A 17,077-nucleotide genomic window follows, 5' to 3' on the forward strand; every position below is an offset into this window, starting at 1 on the left:
AGTGTCTCAAGTCACGGCCTGACCGTGGAGGAAAGGAGAAAGGAGAGAGAATATAGGCTGCAGTTGGCAAGATTAAAAATGGAGGCAGGGGAGAGAAAAGCTGAGGGGGAATCTGGGAGAGCTTTAGCAGAAAAGAAACTACTTCTGGCTCAAGAAAGATCTGGACCTCAAGGCTAGGCAGTTTGAGTCCAGAAGTGATGGTGGCAGCATACATACAGGACCTGATGGAGACAAGAAGGTTCGTATACCCAAAGATTTGGTGCCAAGTTATGTGGTGGGAGATGACATTTATAAGTGGTTTTCTGCTTATGAAGTTGCACTGAGGGCATATGAGGTCCATGAAGAGCACTGGGGGGCAGACGTGTGGAAAGACGTGCCAACACTTAGAGGGGCACACTTCTAACATTAGAGGCTGGGGACCAGACCAAATACACTCCTATGAAAGCCATTTTGACTGCCAAATTTGGACTGACCCCTCAGAAGTATCGCCAAAGATTCAGGAACAGTAGCAAGCTCCCCAACCAAACCTGGGTAGACTTTATTGATTTTTCCAGTAAGGCAATGAATGGCTGGGTGCAGGGCAGCAATGTCAGTGATTATGTTGAGTTGTACAATTTAGTGCTGAGAGAGCATATGCTCAGTATTTGCTGTACAGAGTTGCGTCAGCACCTAGTTGACAGTAGACTGATCCCAGAAAGCTTGCTGAGGAGGCAGACCTTTGGGCTAGCACCAGAGTATCCAAAAAGGTATCTTGGGGACACACCCAAAAAGGTGGTCAGGGTTCCTGTAGGAGGCTGGCCTGGCTTGTAGTAGGTACCAGAGGTACTTACACCTTGTGCCAGGTCCAGTTATCCCTTATTAGTGTAGAAGATGTGTTTCTAGCAGCTTAGGCTGATAGAAGGTAGCTAAGGCAAAGCAGCTTAGGCTGAACTAGGAGACATGTAAAGATCCTACTATACCACTGGTGTCATATGCACAATATCATAAGAAAACACAATACACAGAATTACTAAAAATAAAGATACCTTATTTTATGTCAATATGCCAAAAAGTAGATCAGTGAGTACCCTCAGTATGAGGATAAGTTATATACACAAGATATATGTACACAAACCAAACTTAGGTAAGTAATAGCAAGAAAAGTAATGCAAACAGTGTAGAATCACAATAGATTGCAATAGGGACACATAGGTATAGGGGTAACACAAACCATATACTCCAAAAGTGGAATGCGAACCACGAATGGACCCCAAACCTATGTGAGCTTGTAGAGGGTCGCTGGGACTGTAAGAAAACAGTGAGGGTTAGAAATATAGCCCACCCCAAGACCCTGAAAGGTAGGTGTAAAGTTCACTTACTACCCCCAGAGAGCACAGAAGTCGTGATAGGGGGATTCTGCAGGAAGAACAAACACCAGCAATGCAAAAACAGTGGATTTCCGGACCTGAGTACCTGTAAGACAAGGGGACCAAGTCCAATAGTCGCAACAGTGTCAAGGGTGGGCAGGAGCCCAGGAAATGCCAGCTGAGGGTGCAAGGAAGCTGCCACCGGATGGAAGAAGCTTGGAGTTCTGCAAGAAAGAAGATGACTAGGAACTTCCCCTTTGGAGGACGGATGTCCCATGTCGCGATGAAGCTTGCAGAGGTGTTCCCACGCAGAAAGACCGCAAACAAGCCTTGCTACCTGCAAGGGTCACGGTAGAGGTTTTTGGGTGCTGCTGTGGCCCAGGAGGGACCAGGATGTCGCCACTTGGAGGAGGAGACAGAAGGGGCGCCCAGCAACTTAGGGAGCCCTCACAGAAGCAGGCACCACCCGCAAAAGTACCTGAACAGGCACTTGGAAGGAAAGTGAACCGGAGTCCACGCGAAGTCACAAAAGGGAGTCCCACGACACTGGAGGACAACTCAGAAGGTTGTGCACTGCAGGATGGAGTGTCTGGGACCCAGGCTTGGCTGTGCACAAAGGAAATCTTGGAAGAGTGCACAGGAGCTGGAGCAGCTGCAAGTCACGCGGTACCCAGCAATGCAGTCTAGCGTGGGGAGGCAAGGACTTACCTCCACCAAACGTGGACTGAAGAGTCACTGGACTGTGGGAGTCACTTGGACAGAGTTGCTGAGTTCCAGGGACCACGCTCGTCAGGATGAGAGGGGACCCAGAGGACCACTGTTGCAGTCTTTTGGTGCCTGCGTTAGCAGGGGGGAGATTCCGTCGATCCATGGGAGATTTCTTCAGAGCTCCTGGTGCAGAGAGGAGGCAGGCTACCCCCAGAGCATGCACCACCTGGAAACAGTTGAGAAAGCCGTAAGGATAAGGCAATACAAGGTTGCTAGTAGTCGTCTTGCTACTTTGTTGCCGTTTTGCAGGCGTCCTGAGCAGTCAGCAGTCGATCCTTTGGCAGAAGGTGAAGAGGGAGATGCAGAGGAACTCTGGTGAGCTCTTGCATTCGTTATCTAAAGAATTCCCCAAAGCAGAGACCCTAAATAGCCAGAAAAGGAGGTTTGGCTACCAACAAAGGAGGATTGGCTACCAAGACAGGTAAGAGCCTATCAGAAGGAGTCTCTGACGTCACCTGCTGGCACTGGCCAACTCAGAGCAGTCCAGTGTGCCCCCAGCACCTCTAAATCCAAGATGGCAGAGGTCTGGGACACACTGGAGGAGCTCTGGGCACCTCCCCTGGGAGGTGCAGGTCAGGGGAGTGGTCACTTCCCTTTCCTTTCGCACCAGAGCAGGGCTGGGGGATCCCTGAACCGCTGTAGACTGGCTTATGCAGAGATGGGCACCATCTGTGCCCATCAAAGCATTTCCAGAGGCTGGGGGAGACTACTCCTCCCCAGCCTTCACACCTATTTCCAAAGGGAGAGGGTGTTACACCCTCTCTCAGAGGAAATCCTTTGTTCTGCCTTCCTGGGCAAGGGCTGCCTGGACCCTAGGAGGGCAGAAACCTGTCTGAGGGGTTGGCAGCAGCAGCAGCTGCAGTGGAGACCCCGGAAAGGCAGTTTGGCAGTACCCGTGCTACTATGCTAGAGACCCGGGGGATCATGGAATTGTCCCTCCAATGCCAGAATGGCATTGGGGTGACAACTCCATGATCTTAGACATGTTATAAGGCCATGTTCAGAGTTACCATTGTGATGCTATACATAGGTAGTGACCTATGTATAGTGCACGCGTGTAATGGTGTCCTCGCACTCACCAAGTCCGGGGAATTTGCTCTGAACGATGTGGGGGCACCTTGGCTAGTGCCAGGGTGCCCACACACTAAGTAACTTTGCACCCAACCTTCACCAGGTGAAGGTTAGACATATAGGTGACTTATAAGTTACTTAAGTGCAGTGGTAAATGGCTGTGAAATAACGTGGACGTTATTTCACGCAGGCTGCACTGGCAGGCCTGTGTAAGAATTGTCAGAGCTCCCTATGGGTGGCAAAAGAAATGCTGCAACCCATAGGGATCTCCTGGAACCCCAATACCCTGGGTACCTCAGTACCATATACTAGCGAATTATATGGGTGTACCAGTATGCCATGTGAATTGGTAAATTTAGTCACTAGCCTGTTAGTGACAAATTTGGAAAGCAGAGAGAGCATAACCACTGAGGTTCTGGTTAGCAGAGCCTCAGTGAGACAGTTAGGCATCACACAGGGAACACATATAGGCCACAAACTTATGAGCACTGGCATCCTGGCTAGCAGTGTGAGAAAGTAGCCTCTTTCTAGCCTTGTTACCCCCACTTTTGGCCTGTTTGTGGGTATATGTCAGGGTATTTTCACTGTCTCACTGGGATCCTGCTAGCCAGGGCCCAGTGCTCATAGTGAAAACCCTATGTTTTCAGTATGTTTGTTATGTGTCACTGTGACCCTGCTAACCAGGGCCCCAGTGCTCATAAGTTTGTGGCCTATATGTATGTGTTCCCTGTGTGATGCCTAACTGTCTCACTGAGGCGCTGCTAACCAGAACCTCAGTGGTTATGCTCTCTCTGCTTTACAAATTTGTCCCTAACAGGCTAGTGACCAATTTCACCAATTCACATTGGCATACTGGAACATCCTTATAATCCCCTAGTATATGGTACTAAGGTACCCAGGGTATTGGGGTTCCAGGAGATCCCTATGGGCTGCAGCATTTCTTTTGCCACCCATAGGGAGCTCTGACAATTCTTACACAGGCATGCCACTGAAGCCTGAGGGAAATAACGTCCACGTTATTCCACAGCCATTTACCACTGCACTTAAGTTAAGTAACTTGTAAGTCACCTATATGTCTAACCTTCACCAGGTGAAGGTTGGGTGCAAAGTTACTTAGTGTGTGGGCACCCTGGCACTAGCCAAGGTGACCCCACATCGTTCAGGGCAAATTCCCCGGACTTTGTGAGTGCGGGGACACCATTACACGCGTGCACTATACATAGGTCACTACCTATGTATAGCGTCACAATGGTAACTCCGAACATGGCCATGTAACATGTCTAAGATCATGGAATTGTCACCCCAATGCCATTCTCTAGCACAGACCCGGGTACTGCCAAACTACCTTTCCCGGGGTTTCACTGCAGCTGCTGCTGCTGCCAACTCCTCAGACAGGTTTCTGCCCTCCTGGGGTCCAGCCAGGCCTGGCCCAGAAAGGCAGAACAAAGGACTTCCTCAGAGAGAGGGTGTTACACCCTCTCCCTTTGGAAAAAGATGTCAGGGCTGGGGAGGAGTAGCCTCCCCCAGCCTCTGGAAATGCTTTGATGGGCACAGATGGTGCCCATCTCTGCATAAGCCAGTCTACACCGGTTCAGGGATCCCCCAGCCCTGCTCTGGCGCAAAACTGGACAAAGGAAAGGGGAGTGACCACTCCCCTGACCTGCACCTCCCAGGGGAGGTGCCCAGAGCTCCTCCAGCGTGCCCCAGACCTCTGCCATCTTGGATTCAGAGGTGTGCTGGCACACTGGACTGCTCTGAGTGGCCAGGGCCAGCAGGTGACGTCAGAGACACCTTCTGATAGGCTCTTACCTTTCTTACTAGCCTATCCTCCTTCCTAGGTAGCCAAACCTCCTTTTCTGGCTATTTAGGGTCTCTGCTTTGGGGAATTCTTCAGATAACGAATGCAAGAGCTCACCAGAGTTCCTCTGCATCTCCCTCTTCACCTTCTGCCAAAGGATCGACCGCTGACTGCTCAGGACGCCTGCAAAACCGCAACTAAGTAGCAAAGACGACTACTGCAACCTTGTATCGCTTCATCCTGCCGGCTTTCTCGACTGTTTCCTGGTGGTTCATGCTCTGGGGGTAGCCTACCTCCTTCTTGCACCAGGAGCTCTGAAGAAATCTCCCGTGGGTCGACGGAATCTTCCCCCTGCTAACGCAGGCAACAAACGACTGCATCACCGGTCCTCTGGGTCCCCTCTCAGCACGACTAGTGTGGTCCCTGGAACTCAGCAACTCTGTCCAAGTGACTCCCAGAGTCCAGTGATTCTTCAGTCCAAGTTTGGTGGAGGTAAGTCCTTGCCTCCCCACGCTAACTGCATTGCTGGGTACCGCGTGATTTGCAGCTGCTCCGGCTCCTGTGTACTCTTCCAGGATTTCCTTTGTGCACAGCCAAGCCTGGGTCCCCGACACTCTAACCTGCAGTGCACAACCTTCTGAGTTGTCCTCCGGCATCGTGGGACTCCCTTTTCTGACTTCGGGTGGACTCCGGTTCACTCCTCTTCTAAGTGCCTGATCCGGTACTTCTGCGGGTGCTGCCTGCTTCTGTGAGGGCTCCCTGACTTGCTCATCCAAGTGCCGACATCCTGGTCCCTCCTGGGCCACAGCAGCATCCAAAAACCCTAACCGCGACCCTTGCAGCTAGCAAGGCTTGTTTGCAGTCTTTCTGCGTGGGAACACCTCTGCAAGCTTCTTCACGACGTGGGGCATCCATCCTCCAAAGGGGAAGTTTCTAGTCCTCTTCGTTCTTGCAGAACACAAAGCTTCTTCCATCCAGTGGCAGCTTCCTTGCACCCTCAGCTGGCATTTCCTGGGCATCTGCCCACTCTTGACACTGTCGCGACTCTTGGACTTGGTACCCTTGTCTTACAGGTACTCAGGTCCGGAAATCCACTGTTGTTGCATTGCTGGTGTTGGTTTTCCTTGCAGAATCCCCCTATCACGACTTTTGTGCTCTCTGGGGGTTGTAGGTGTACTTTACACCTACCTCACAGGGTCTTGGGGTGGGCTATTTTTCTAACCCTCACTGTTTTCTTACAGTCCCAGCGACCCTCTACAAGCTCACATAGGTTTGGGGTCCATTCATGGTTCGCATTCCACTTTTGGAGTATATGGTTTGTGTTGCCCCTATACCTATGTGCTCCTATTGCAATCTATTGTAACTTTACACTGCTTGCATTACTTCCTTTTGCTATTACTGCATATTTTTGGTATTGTGTACATATATCTTGTGTATATTTGGCATCCTCATACTGAGGGTACTCACTGAGATACTTTTGGCATATTGTCATAAAAATAAAAGTACCTTTATTTTTAATATATCTGTGTATTGTGTTTTCTTATGATATTGTGCATATGACACCAGTGGTATAGTAGGAGCTTTGCATGTCTCCTAGTTCAGCCTAAGCTGCTCTGCTATAGCTACCTTCTATCAGCCTAAGCTGCTAGAAACACCTCTTCTACACTAATAAGGGATAACTGGACCTGGTACAGAGTGTAAGTACCCCTTGGTACCCACTACAAGCCAGGCCAGCCTCCTACAAGCAGGATCCCAGTGACACATAACAAACACACTGACAACATAGGGTTTTCACTATGAGCACTGGGCCCTGGCTAGCAGGATCCCAGTGAGACAGTGAAAACACCCTGACATACACTCACAAACAGGCCCAAAGTGGGGGTAACAAGGCTAGAAAGAGGCTACTTTCTCACAGTTCCCAACAAAAAAAAGAGGGGGGGGGAACTTAAAAAGAAGGAGTTCTCTAAAAGCCCTCAAAATAATTCCCACAGGAATAGTGGTATTCAGTCCCAGTCTGATCCTAAAAAGAAAGGGTTCCTTGATCATAAGACAGGGAGGTTTGTCCCCAATGTACAGAGTGATCCAGATATGGTCACTCTAAGGGCGACTACAAATGTCCAAAAAGGGCACAGCCCCCTACTGGTAGGAAGACACCTGGGTTGGCTACTTTAGCACTCGGGGAGGAGGTAGTCCCAGTTAATTTGGGGAGCAGACAGAGGTAACCCTAGTGTCCTTGGGAGATGTAGAGATGGTGCCAAAAGCCCATATGCCTGCCAATATGTCGAAGTATAGGCAGTGGGTCACCATTAATGGGAAACGGATGAAGGCTCTGCATGACACAGGAGCCAGCATGACTACTGTTAAGGGTCAACTGGTGCCAGCAGAGCAGGTCCTACCGAACATATTCTACCAAGTCATAGTCACTGACAATCGGGAGAGCCATCTACCAGTGGCTCTGGTTTACTTTGACTTGGGGTGGTCTCTGGTACTCTGAAATTAGCTGTGGCTCCTACCATGTCTGTAGACTGCCTGTTAGGCAATGACATAGAGCACACTACCTGAAGGGAGATAGAGCTCATGTCTCACTTGGAGATGCTGAGATTGCCTGAGTGGGTCTGCATGACCACATGGTCCATGGCGGCCCAGGAGGGAAGTCAAGGGTGTCTGGAGCCTGGAAGAATAGCCCAGACAGCTGCCAAGGGGAGGGGTAAGGGGTGCGGGATACCGGTTCCAGAAGTTCCTGCGGTGGAGGTTGATGGGGTCCCTGAGGAGGAGGTCCCTGACAAAAACGGGGAGGACAATGCCGCCCTAGGTGAACTTCCTGCGCTTGCTGGCTGGCAAGTTGGGGGTGGCCCCACCAGGGAGGAATTCTACAAACAGCCAAAAGAGTGTCCCACTCTTCAGGGCTCGAGGCAACATGCCTCGGCTCATGCAGTAGGTGAAGCCTCTGACGATCACCTAATTTCCTGGGAGAATGAGCTCAGATATATGGAGCTTAAAACTCTGGGTACGGGGGCAGCATGTGTGCTGGTGGTCCCCCAGTGTTACCAGGTCTTTCTTCTGGGTTTGGCTCATGACATTCCCCTGGCAGTACATTTAGGGCAAGACATGACCTTTGCCAGGCTTGTCACCCACTTCTATTGGCCCCGAATGAAGACAGCCTCAGATACATTCTGCAGGTCCTGCGTCCACCTGCCAGGCCAGTGGGAAGACAGGGAGGAAGCTGAAGGCTCCCCTTATCCCACTTCCCGTCATTGGCACCCCCTTTGAAAGAGTGGGCATCAACGTCATTGGTCCATTGGACCCCAAGACAGCCCTAGGCAACAGGTTAATCCTAGTCTTGGTGGACCATGCCACCCGCTAACCAAAGGCAATCCATCTGAGGATGGTGACTGCACTGGTGGTGACCAGAAACTTGATGGGGATCCTTACCCATGTGGAGTTCCCAAAGAGCTAGTATCTGACAAAGGCACTAACTTCATGTCTGTGTACATGAAGTCCATGTGGGATGCGTGTAGTGTAACCTACAGGTTCACCACACCCTATCACCCTCAAGCCAATGGTCTAATTGCGAGAGTCAACAAGACCGTGAAGGGCATGATTACAAGCCTACCTGAGGCCATGAGGTGTAAGTGGGACGTCCTCTTGCCATGCCTTCACTTTGCTTACAGAGAGGTGCCTCAGAAGGGGGTAGGATTTAGGGCCAGATGTAGGAAAGGTTTAGCAACTCGCAAACGGTGAAAAACGCCGTTTGCGAGTCGCTAAACCCCATCTGGTATGTAGAAATGCATTTTGCGAGCCGGAACCGACTCGCAAAATGCCTTTCCGAGTCGCAAATAGGAAGGGGTGTTCCCTTCCTATTTGCGAGTCGCAGTGGTATGCAATTCCATTTGCGACCGTGAAAGCGGTCGCAAACGGACTCGCAGTTACCATCCACTTGAAGTGGATGGTAACCCACTCGCAAACGGGAAGGGGTCCCCATGGGACCCCTTCCCCTTTGTGACTGGACCAAATAATAATTTTTCAGAGCAGGCAGTGGTCCAATGGACCACTACCTGCCCTGAAAAATACCGAAACAAAAGGTTTTGGTTTATTTTTCAAAGTGCAGCTCGTTTTCCTTTAAGGAAAACGGGTTGCACTTTGAAAAAAAAAACTGCTTTATTTAAAAGCAGTCACGGACATGGAGGTCTGCTGTTCCCAGCAGGCCTCCATCCCCGTGAGTGCCCTGAGTCGCTATGGGGTCGCAAATTGCGACCCACCTCATTAATATTAATGAGGTGGGTCTTTGCGACCCCATAGCGACTCGCAGAAGGTGTCTGAGACACCTTTCTGCATTCCAAATTGCGAGTTGCAATTTGCGAGTCGCTGGGACTCGCAAATTGCAACTCGCAATTTGGAACCTACCTACATCTGGCCCCTAGTCCCTTCGAGCTTCTCTATGGCTACCCTGTCAGGGGGCCATTAAGCATTGTCAAAGAGGGGTGGGAGAAAGCTCCCAGGAAACCCCCCTAGGATGTGGTCAGCTACATGTTGGCCCTCCGCAACCAGATGCACTGCTTTTGGAAGAAGGCCAAAAGCCACCTTGAGGCCAGTCAAGAGGTAATGAAACGCCGGACGAACAGAAGGCCACGCTGGTGGAGTTTCATCCTGGAGACAAAGTATGGGTCATGGAACCAGTAGACCCCAGAGTTCTCTAGGATCGCTGGACTGGCCCATATGAGATAAAAGAGCTTAAGTGTGAGGCCACTTACTTGGTGGACATCCAGGACCCTAGAATCCCCCTAAAGGTGCTCCATGTAAACAGACTGAAGCCTCACTGTGAGAGGTCTCAAGTCAGAATGCTCCTAGTGACAGATGAGGGTGTGGAGGACAGTGAACCACTCTCTCCGACCTCCTTTCTGCACAGGAAAGTGCTGGGTCAGTGGAGGATGTCAACCTCTCAGACTACCTGACCCTAGATCAGCGAGGTGACTGTTACCAGTTACTAGAACAGTTTTCCTCCCTGTTTTTCCCTCACCCCTGGACTCACACACCTGTGCGTCCATGATATTGACACGGGAGACAGTCCACCTGTAAAGAACAACATTTAAAGATTGTCTGACAAGGAGAAGGCCATCATCAAGGATGAAGATGCCAAGATGCTAGCTTTAGGGGTCCCTGGGCCAGCCCAATGGTATTGGTACCAAAGCCTGCCCCACCAGAGGCCAAACCAGAACTTCGGTTGTGTGGACTACGGAGGTCTCAATTCCATCACAAAGACTGACGCACACCCCTTCCCCCGAGCTGATGAGTTCATTGACAGACTAGGCGCTGACAAATTCCTCAGTAGCTTTGACATCCAGGTACTGGTAGATCGCCTTGACTGAGGGGGCAAAAGAGAGGTCTGCATTCTCAACCCTTGAGGAACATTACCAGTTCCGGGTGATGCCCTTTGGCTTGAAGAATGCCCCAGCTACCTTCCAACGGTTGGTTAACAGGGTCCTGGCTAGTAAAGGGCCATTTTGTGGAGCCTACCTAGAAGACATTGCTGCCTACAGTGCCAGCTAGGAGGAACACCTGTACCACCTTCAAGAGGTGCTGCAGGCCCTGCAACAGGCAGGACTGACAATCAACGCCAGCAAGTGCCAGATTAGGCAGGGTTCCTTGGTGTACTTGGGACACCTAGTAGGTGGTCGCAAGGTGCAGCCCCTCCAAGCCAAGATTGAAACTGTTATGACGCGGCCACTCACCTGAAAACCAGGCTGTCTGCAGGGGCAATGACTGTTCTCCCGACCTCATGAGGCACCTCTCGGTGCTGCTGATTGCACCAGAAGCCCCGGCAGGTGCCCCAAAAGGGAAGGGGGTTTGGAAAAAGAGACGAATAAACACTGCACTCCTTTTCACCAGTTCCAGCCGGTTGCGGTTCTTCTGGTTATGGAGGACTGTCTGTGGAGCCCCTGGAACCTGCCTTTCTGTGATGAATTACGGTATTGGTGAAGCTATGTGCTATTAAAAGACTGTTTCACAACATTCAATAAAGCATGCACTGGTCTCAATAAACAACATTCAAAAAGGCACGCACCATTATCATTAAATTCGTCTAATTTGGTTATCACAGCACATTCACCTGGTAATATCAGCAAATTGGCCCTCTCTTTCTTCTCACGGATTAATATACACAAAAGTTGACAAACTCTGAATGTCTCTAAACAAATTAGGAAGTCTCTTTCATGGAGCTGCACTTTCACATTAGGTTTTCTATGGTAAAACTACAACATAAAACGAGTTGCAACCCAAAAGAAAGAAAACTCATGTGTAGACTATTCCCAACACTGAATTGCATAATCACTATTAACATAAAATGAATTGTGATACCAAAAGCAAGTAAACTCACACATAAAGTAATCCTAGCACTGAATTGTGTAATCACTATTAGTACAAAAAATAAACAAGTGGAAGATAGTGAAGTTCTGTCACAATTTTCAATTACAAAACAAAAGTTGTCAAGATCTCTGCTGAGGCACTTTGCTGCCAGCCAGGGGGCAGTGGTTCAGGCCTGGAGGGAATTCCAGAGTGCAGAGGGCTTTCCTTTCCAGACAGGAAGAAAGCCAAGCAGAATCATGTGCGCAGCAAGAGTATTTATAGCCAGCATGACTCATGTTTTTGAAAAATAAAAACTGCTCCCTGGAGACCTTGGGGGCGTGGTAGTTGCCTGACAATCACTAAACAAGTGCACCTGACACATTTAGAAGCAGGAGGACTTGACACAGTCACATGTGTTCAACAAGCATTGTTGAAAACAACTATATAGTGCAACAAGCATTGGTAACATCAAGTACATATCAAACATTGGCAATATCTATCCTGAAATGCAGACAGTACAATGACGTTACAAGCAACCCAGTGGTGCTACACGCACATGATTAAAACAATGCCCCTGAGGATGTTGACAAATTAGGCAGATTTGTTGGGTCCTGACAGAAACAATCATGGCCTGGCAGCCACCTAAAACTCAAACTGAAGTGAGGGCCTTCCTGGGCCTCACTGGTTACTACTGCAGATTTGTAAGGGATATGGCACCATGGTGGCCCACTTAACTGAGCTGACTTCCAAAAAGCAGCCCAGTTTGGTGATCTGGACAGATCAGTTTGGTGAAAGCCTTTGATTCTCTTAAGGAAGCCATGTGCTCAGCACCTGTGCTCAGGGCCCCTGATTACTCCAAGGAATTCATACTATAGACGGATGCTTCAGAGCATGGCATAGGGGCAGTCTTAGCACAGCTGAATGAGGAGGGCCTAGACCAACCAGTAGCCTTCATTAGTAGGAGGTTACTTCCACAGGAACAGAGGTGGAGTGCCATTGAAAGAGAAGCATTTGCTGTGGTCTGGGCACTGAAGAAGCTGAGACCATTCCTGTTTGGGACTCACTTCCGGGTTCAGACAGACCACAGGCCCCTCAAGTGGTTCAGGTGAAAATTCTAAACTCTTACTCTTACCCTACAGGGAATGGACTTTATGGTTTGAGCATCGTCCAGGGACCCACCACACTAATGCTGATGGTCTCTCCTGATTCTCCCCCAAAGTGATGAGAGCTCTCAAGGGGTTGGGTAGCTCTCCCCACTTTCAGCTGGGGGGACACAAGTTAGACCGGACAGCCTTAGGCTGGCCTACCGCCAATTTTTTGCATGCTTCCCTCCATTTTTCTGACACCATTTTTGCTGATTTTAGGACTCTGCACACTTTACCACTGCTGTCCACTGGTAAAGTGCTTATACTCTCTCCCCTAAACATGGTAACATTGGTTCCTGCTAAACTGGCATATTTAATTTACCTGTAAGTCCCCAGTTAAGTGCACTACATGTGCCCAGGGCCTGTAAATTAAATGACAGTACTGGGCCTGCAGCATTGATTGTGCCACCCACATAAGTAGCCCCTTAACCATGTCTCAGGTCTGCCACTGTAAGGCCTGTGTGTGCAGTTTCACTGCAACTTCGACTTGACATTTAAACCTACTTGCCAAGCCTTAAACTCCCCTTTTTCTACATATAAGTCACCCCTAAGGTATGCCCTAGGTAACCCGTAGGGCAAGATGCTCTGTAGGTAAAAGGCAAGACATGTACTTATGTGTTTTACATGTCATGGTAGTGAAAAACTCATGAATTCGTTTTCCACTACTGTGAGGCCTGCTCCTCTCATAGACTAGCATTAGAACTGCCCTCATATACTCTTAAGTGGTAGATTCCGATCTGGAAGGAGTAGCCATGTCTTCTTTGGTATTGCCAGACTGGTAATAAAAAATCCTGCTTACTGATGAAGTTGGATTTAATAGTACGATTTTAGAAATACCACTTATAGAAAGCGGCCATTTCTCTGCACTTACTGCCATCTGTGCCTCACAGCCTGTCTCCAATCCACGTCTGGTCTGTGCTGGTTGACAGCTACCCTTGTGCATTCCACCAAGACAACAATAAACACAGGACTGTCAGTCACATCTGCATTCATCTGCATAATGAATGGGTCTTCCTGGGCAGGAAGGGTGGATAGGCTCACATTTACATTTCAAAGGCCAGTGGCCTGCCCTCACACAAAAGACTGATAACACCCCACAAGGATCCTGGCAGACAGGACTGGGCTGAAAAGGGAACCTGTGCACTTCAAAACCACTTTTCGAAGTTTCCCTCACTTCAAGGGCGTTTTTGGGTATATATAAGCTGGGTCTTTGGCCCCACCAAATCAGACTCTTCTGGAGCTACACCTGAACTCTGTCAGAGGAGCTGCCTGGCTCACCAACGGACTCATCTGGACTGCTTTGCTGAGAAGAACTGCTGCACTGCTGTTGCCCTGCTGGCGAATATGTGACAGAACAACTAGGTCCTAAACAACTATAGCCTAAACCACTACTGCTAAACAACTAAAAAGTCTCTACAACTAAGTACTGAACAACTACTGTCTAAACAACAATTGTGCCTGAATAACAATTGCCTGAACAACTAATATATATATATATATATATATATGAATATATATATATATATATATATATATATTCTAAACAACTAATAAACCATAAAAACCAAAAAGAAAACCTTACCTTAAAATTAGTTGTTCAGGGCAAAGAAAGGGGCTAAAGTAACTGTCTTTGAACTCTCAAGATCTGATGCTGGTACACAGAGAGTATGTTTGGAACCTCGAAATGCTGCCATACAAGACAGCAGAAGGTTGAGAGAGACTGCTGAAAGCTGCAGAGAGTTCAAAGTGGACTAAGGTCGCTGGTCCTCCTTTGACCCAATAGCAAATGACCAGTTTTAGGCTGTCGAAGAACCGATTGAATCATGCATGAAGGATATGTGTTTGGGTGCTCATGATTCATTAACTACAGTTAGAACTGAATGTGTCACCTTCGAGAAAGCTCCACTGTTTAGGTGAGTATTTTGTAAGTCTGATGAGGTTCTGGAGAAAAACACTTGCACCTACCGTGATATTAAGTTGCGGAAAAAGCAACTAAATGAATATACTCTGGTAACTCTAAATCTACCTCTTTGGCCTCAGAGATAGAAAAGAATTTCATTAATCCATCTCCATCCAACACATTTCATTACATTTTTAATTTGAAAAAAAATACATTTGACATGACCATATGATTTGTTTTTTTGGGGGAGGGCTGTTTAGGAGTGGTCGCTCTACTACAACAAGTCTTTTCATATTTTCTCAACCATAGTAGAAGAAAGCAGATCAAAAATTTCAAGTATATATAATTAAAGATTTCAGAGAAATTCAGAAGTGTGGTTGAATGATGATTTTCTAATCACAAACATCGAAGACCCAATAAGAGCTGCCATAGCAAACCACACTAAACTGTACAGTACCATTACATACTATTGATACTTCATCGTAGCACAATCACTTATAGACACTATTACCTATGTCTCTGGTACTCTTTGACATTGACTGTTCCTTGTGTATTAACATGAGTGTGCATGGTATCAGACATTTTACAAGGACTTCCAGTTAATTATTTCTTAACATATGTTGCGTTAACTTGCCTTTGCACGAGGTCTCCATGACTCGCCTCCATGTGAGTAGCTCTTCTTCTCCCACTTCAGGAGGACCATTCCTCGCTGATGCAGCAGCGTAGAACTGACATCTCTCATTAGACAAGACACCTGGGACAGCTGCGACAAGCTGAAACTGTCCAAATAACTAGCAATATGGTGGAGGATCTCCAGCGGTAGCGTGCTGAGAGCATCTTTGCTCTTTCCTAGCTTGCTCCTGGAAAGGTTGGGCTTGACACCCTGGGAGAGGACTGGGGATAACTGTGGTTGATTGGCAAATGTTCTGACCTCTTTACTGTAGATAATTTTTGCCAGTAGCCCAGAAGGACGGAACTGGTTCTGGACGAAGGTGCATCCCAAGTAAGAAAGTGGACAACGCAGTTGGAACCAGCCATTGAGGGAGGACTGGACATCCGAATGAACGTTCTTAAAGTGAGAGGGAAACTCATCCCTTCGGAAGAAATGATTACATGTGAAGGTGAAAGCGGAACTGTTTTTGTTATGTCTTCGGGTCACACACTCACTTTGGAGTCCCAGGTGAAGCCGTGGGCTGTTCTCAACCTCAAGATCTGCAAGGACAGTAGTAGGGGAGAATGGCGGCAAGCCAAAATCATATGTTTGGGTTGCAATATCTACCAGCAGGCCATCTGTGGCATTTGTTTGAGATATAAAATTCATTTTTAATTCCCTTTCCATTGAACACAGCAACGCATTCGCTACAGCATCCATGTTGGGAGTATCCTTAGGAGTTAATTCCAAATCTGAGGTATCTACAGTCTTATCTGCCTTTATCATCTTGAAGCCCTCATTTCCTATACGTGCTCTGTTGCCACTTCTGTAGCTGGTGGGAACCCTAAATGTGTTCACAATCTTCAGCTCTTGCGCCTCAAGGTTACCGTACACAAAATCCTTCTCCCTAGGGGTGCACGCTGCCATCTGCCCAAAATGAATGAGCATTCGTCCATGATGGACGAGGTACATGTTGTAGTCACTCACAGGAGCTTCTTTTCTCAGTCTCTCCAACACACCCTCCTGCCAAGGAGCAAAACCAGTTTTCTCTACATCTATCTTACGTTGCTCTTCTATTTTATGTTCAGCAGCTCTTGCTTCTGTCTGCTTATGGCTGCTGTCACCGCTTGCAGCATTGACATTCTTGGGTCCATCCTTTTCTTTTGGCTTTGACTCTGGTTCCTTGTTGAGAAGAATAGATGCAGAACGCTCCTTACTGAATATTGCCTCCCATTGTTGGTACTGAGATAGGTCCATTCCTTCCTTACTTGTGGCCAGTTCTTCAAAGTCTATCTGGCTGAGCTCTGCCTGGTCACTGTCATTCATATCCACGGTGTTAGCCTCAGCTGCATCACCTGGTTCATGAAGGATGCCACCAGTAGCACCTTCGTCCACGCTAGTGGCTCCGTTGATATCTTCCAGATCTTTGCTGTGTTCCACAAGTTCCGGGAAGAGGGAAGACATTTTCAGTGAGTCAAAGAGGGTGTTCTGGTCCCTGAGGGCCAGAGCGGTGTCTAGGCATTCCTCAGCTTGCCCTTCCTTCATCATGTTGTTATGAAGCATAATATCCGCGCCAATTGTGGGGAAGCGGTTCCACTCCATGGAGCAGCAGACCACGCTGGCAGGGCATGACTTCAGGTGTTTGGCCAACTTACAGCGGAGCATGGAGAAAGGGCATCCATAGGCAGAGTTGAGGCATGGGACCTGCTGCATGGGGCAAAGCAGTTGATGCTCCTCTTCCTTGCACAAGTGGAAGGTGGTACCACAGTGGGAGCGGCATTTGATCATCACACAGGAGACGGCGGGATCCACCGGTGCTCTGCAGTGAGTGTTGAAACATTTTTCACAGTGTCGGTGCTGACCGGGGTTGGTTCTGTGTACTCTTCCCTGAGAATGACAGGAAGAAGAAGAAACAGCAGTTACTTGCTTCATGAGCAATTCATTTGTCATTAGATATTGTATGCTTTTTAACATATATTGCAAAATTAGAGCATTATGTGGAGACTTTGAGGTAACATGGTTCAATTCAGTGCTGTCATTATGGATGTTGAGTTC

At 48.4% G+C, this 17,077-nt stretch overlaps 1 protein-coding gene across 1 annotated transcript in view; it reads right to left on the reverse strand.

Moving 5' to 3' along the window:
• FBXO40 (F-box protein 40) overlaps positions 1-17,077 on the reverse strand; it is a 90,157-nt gene that overhangs the window by 18,245 nt on the left and 54,835 nt on the right. Inside the window, exon 3 of the mRNA XM_069202713.1 lies at positions 15,005-16,909. Coding sequence (XP_069058814.1) covers positions 15,005-16,909 — 1,905 coding nt within the window. The remainder of the gene's footprint in view (positions 1-15,004; positions 16,910-17,077) is intronic.

The sequence above is a fragment of the Pleurodeles waltl genome, chromosome 8, assembly GCF_031143425.1.
Source record: "Pleurodeles waltl isolate 20211129_DDA chromosome 8, aPleWal1.hap1.20221129, whole genome shotgun sequence".
NCBI classification, from domain to species: Eukaryota; Metazoa; Chordata; class Amphibia; order Caudata; family Salamandridae; genus Pleurodeles; species Pleurodeles waltl.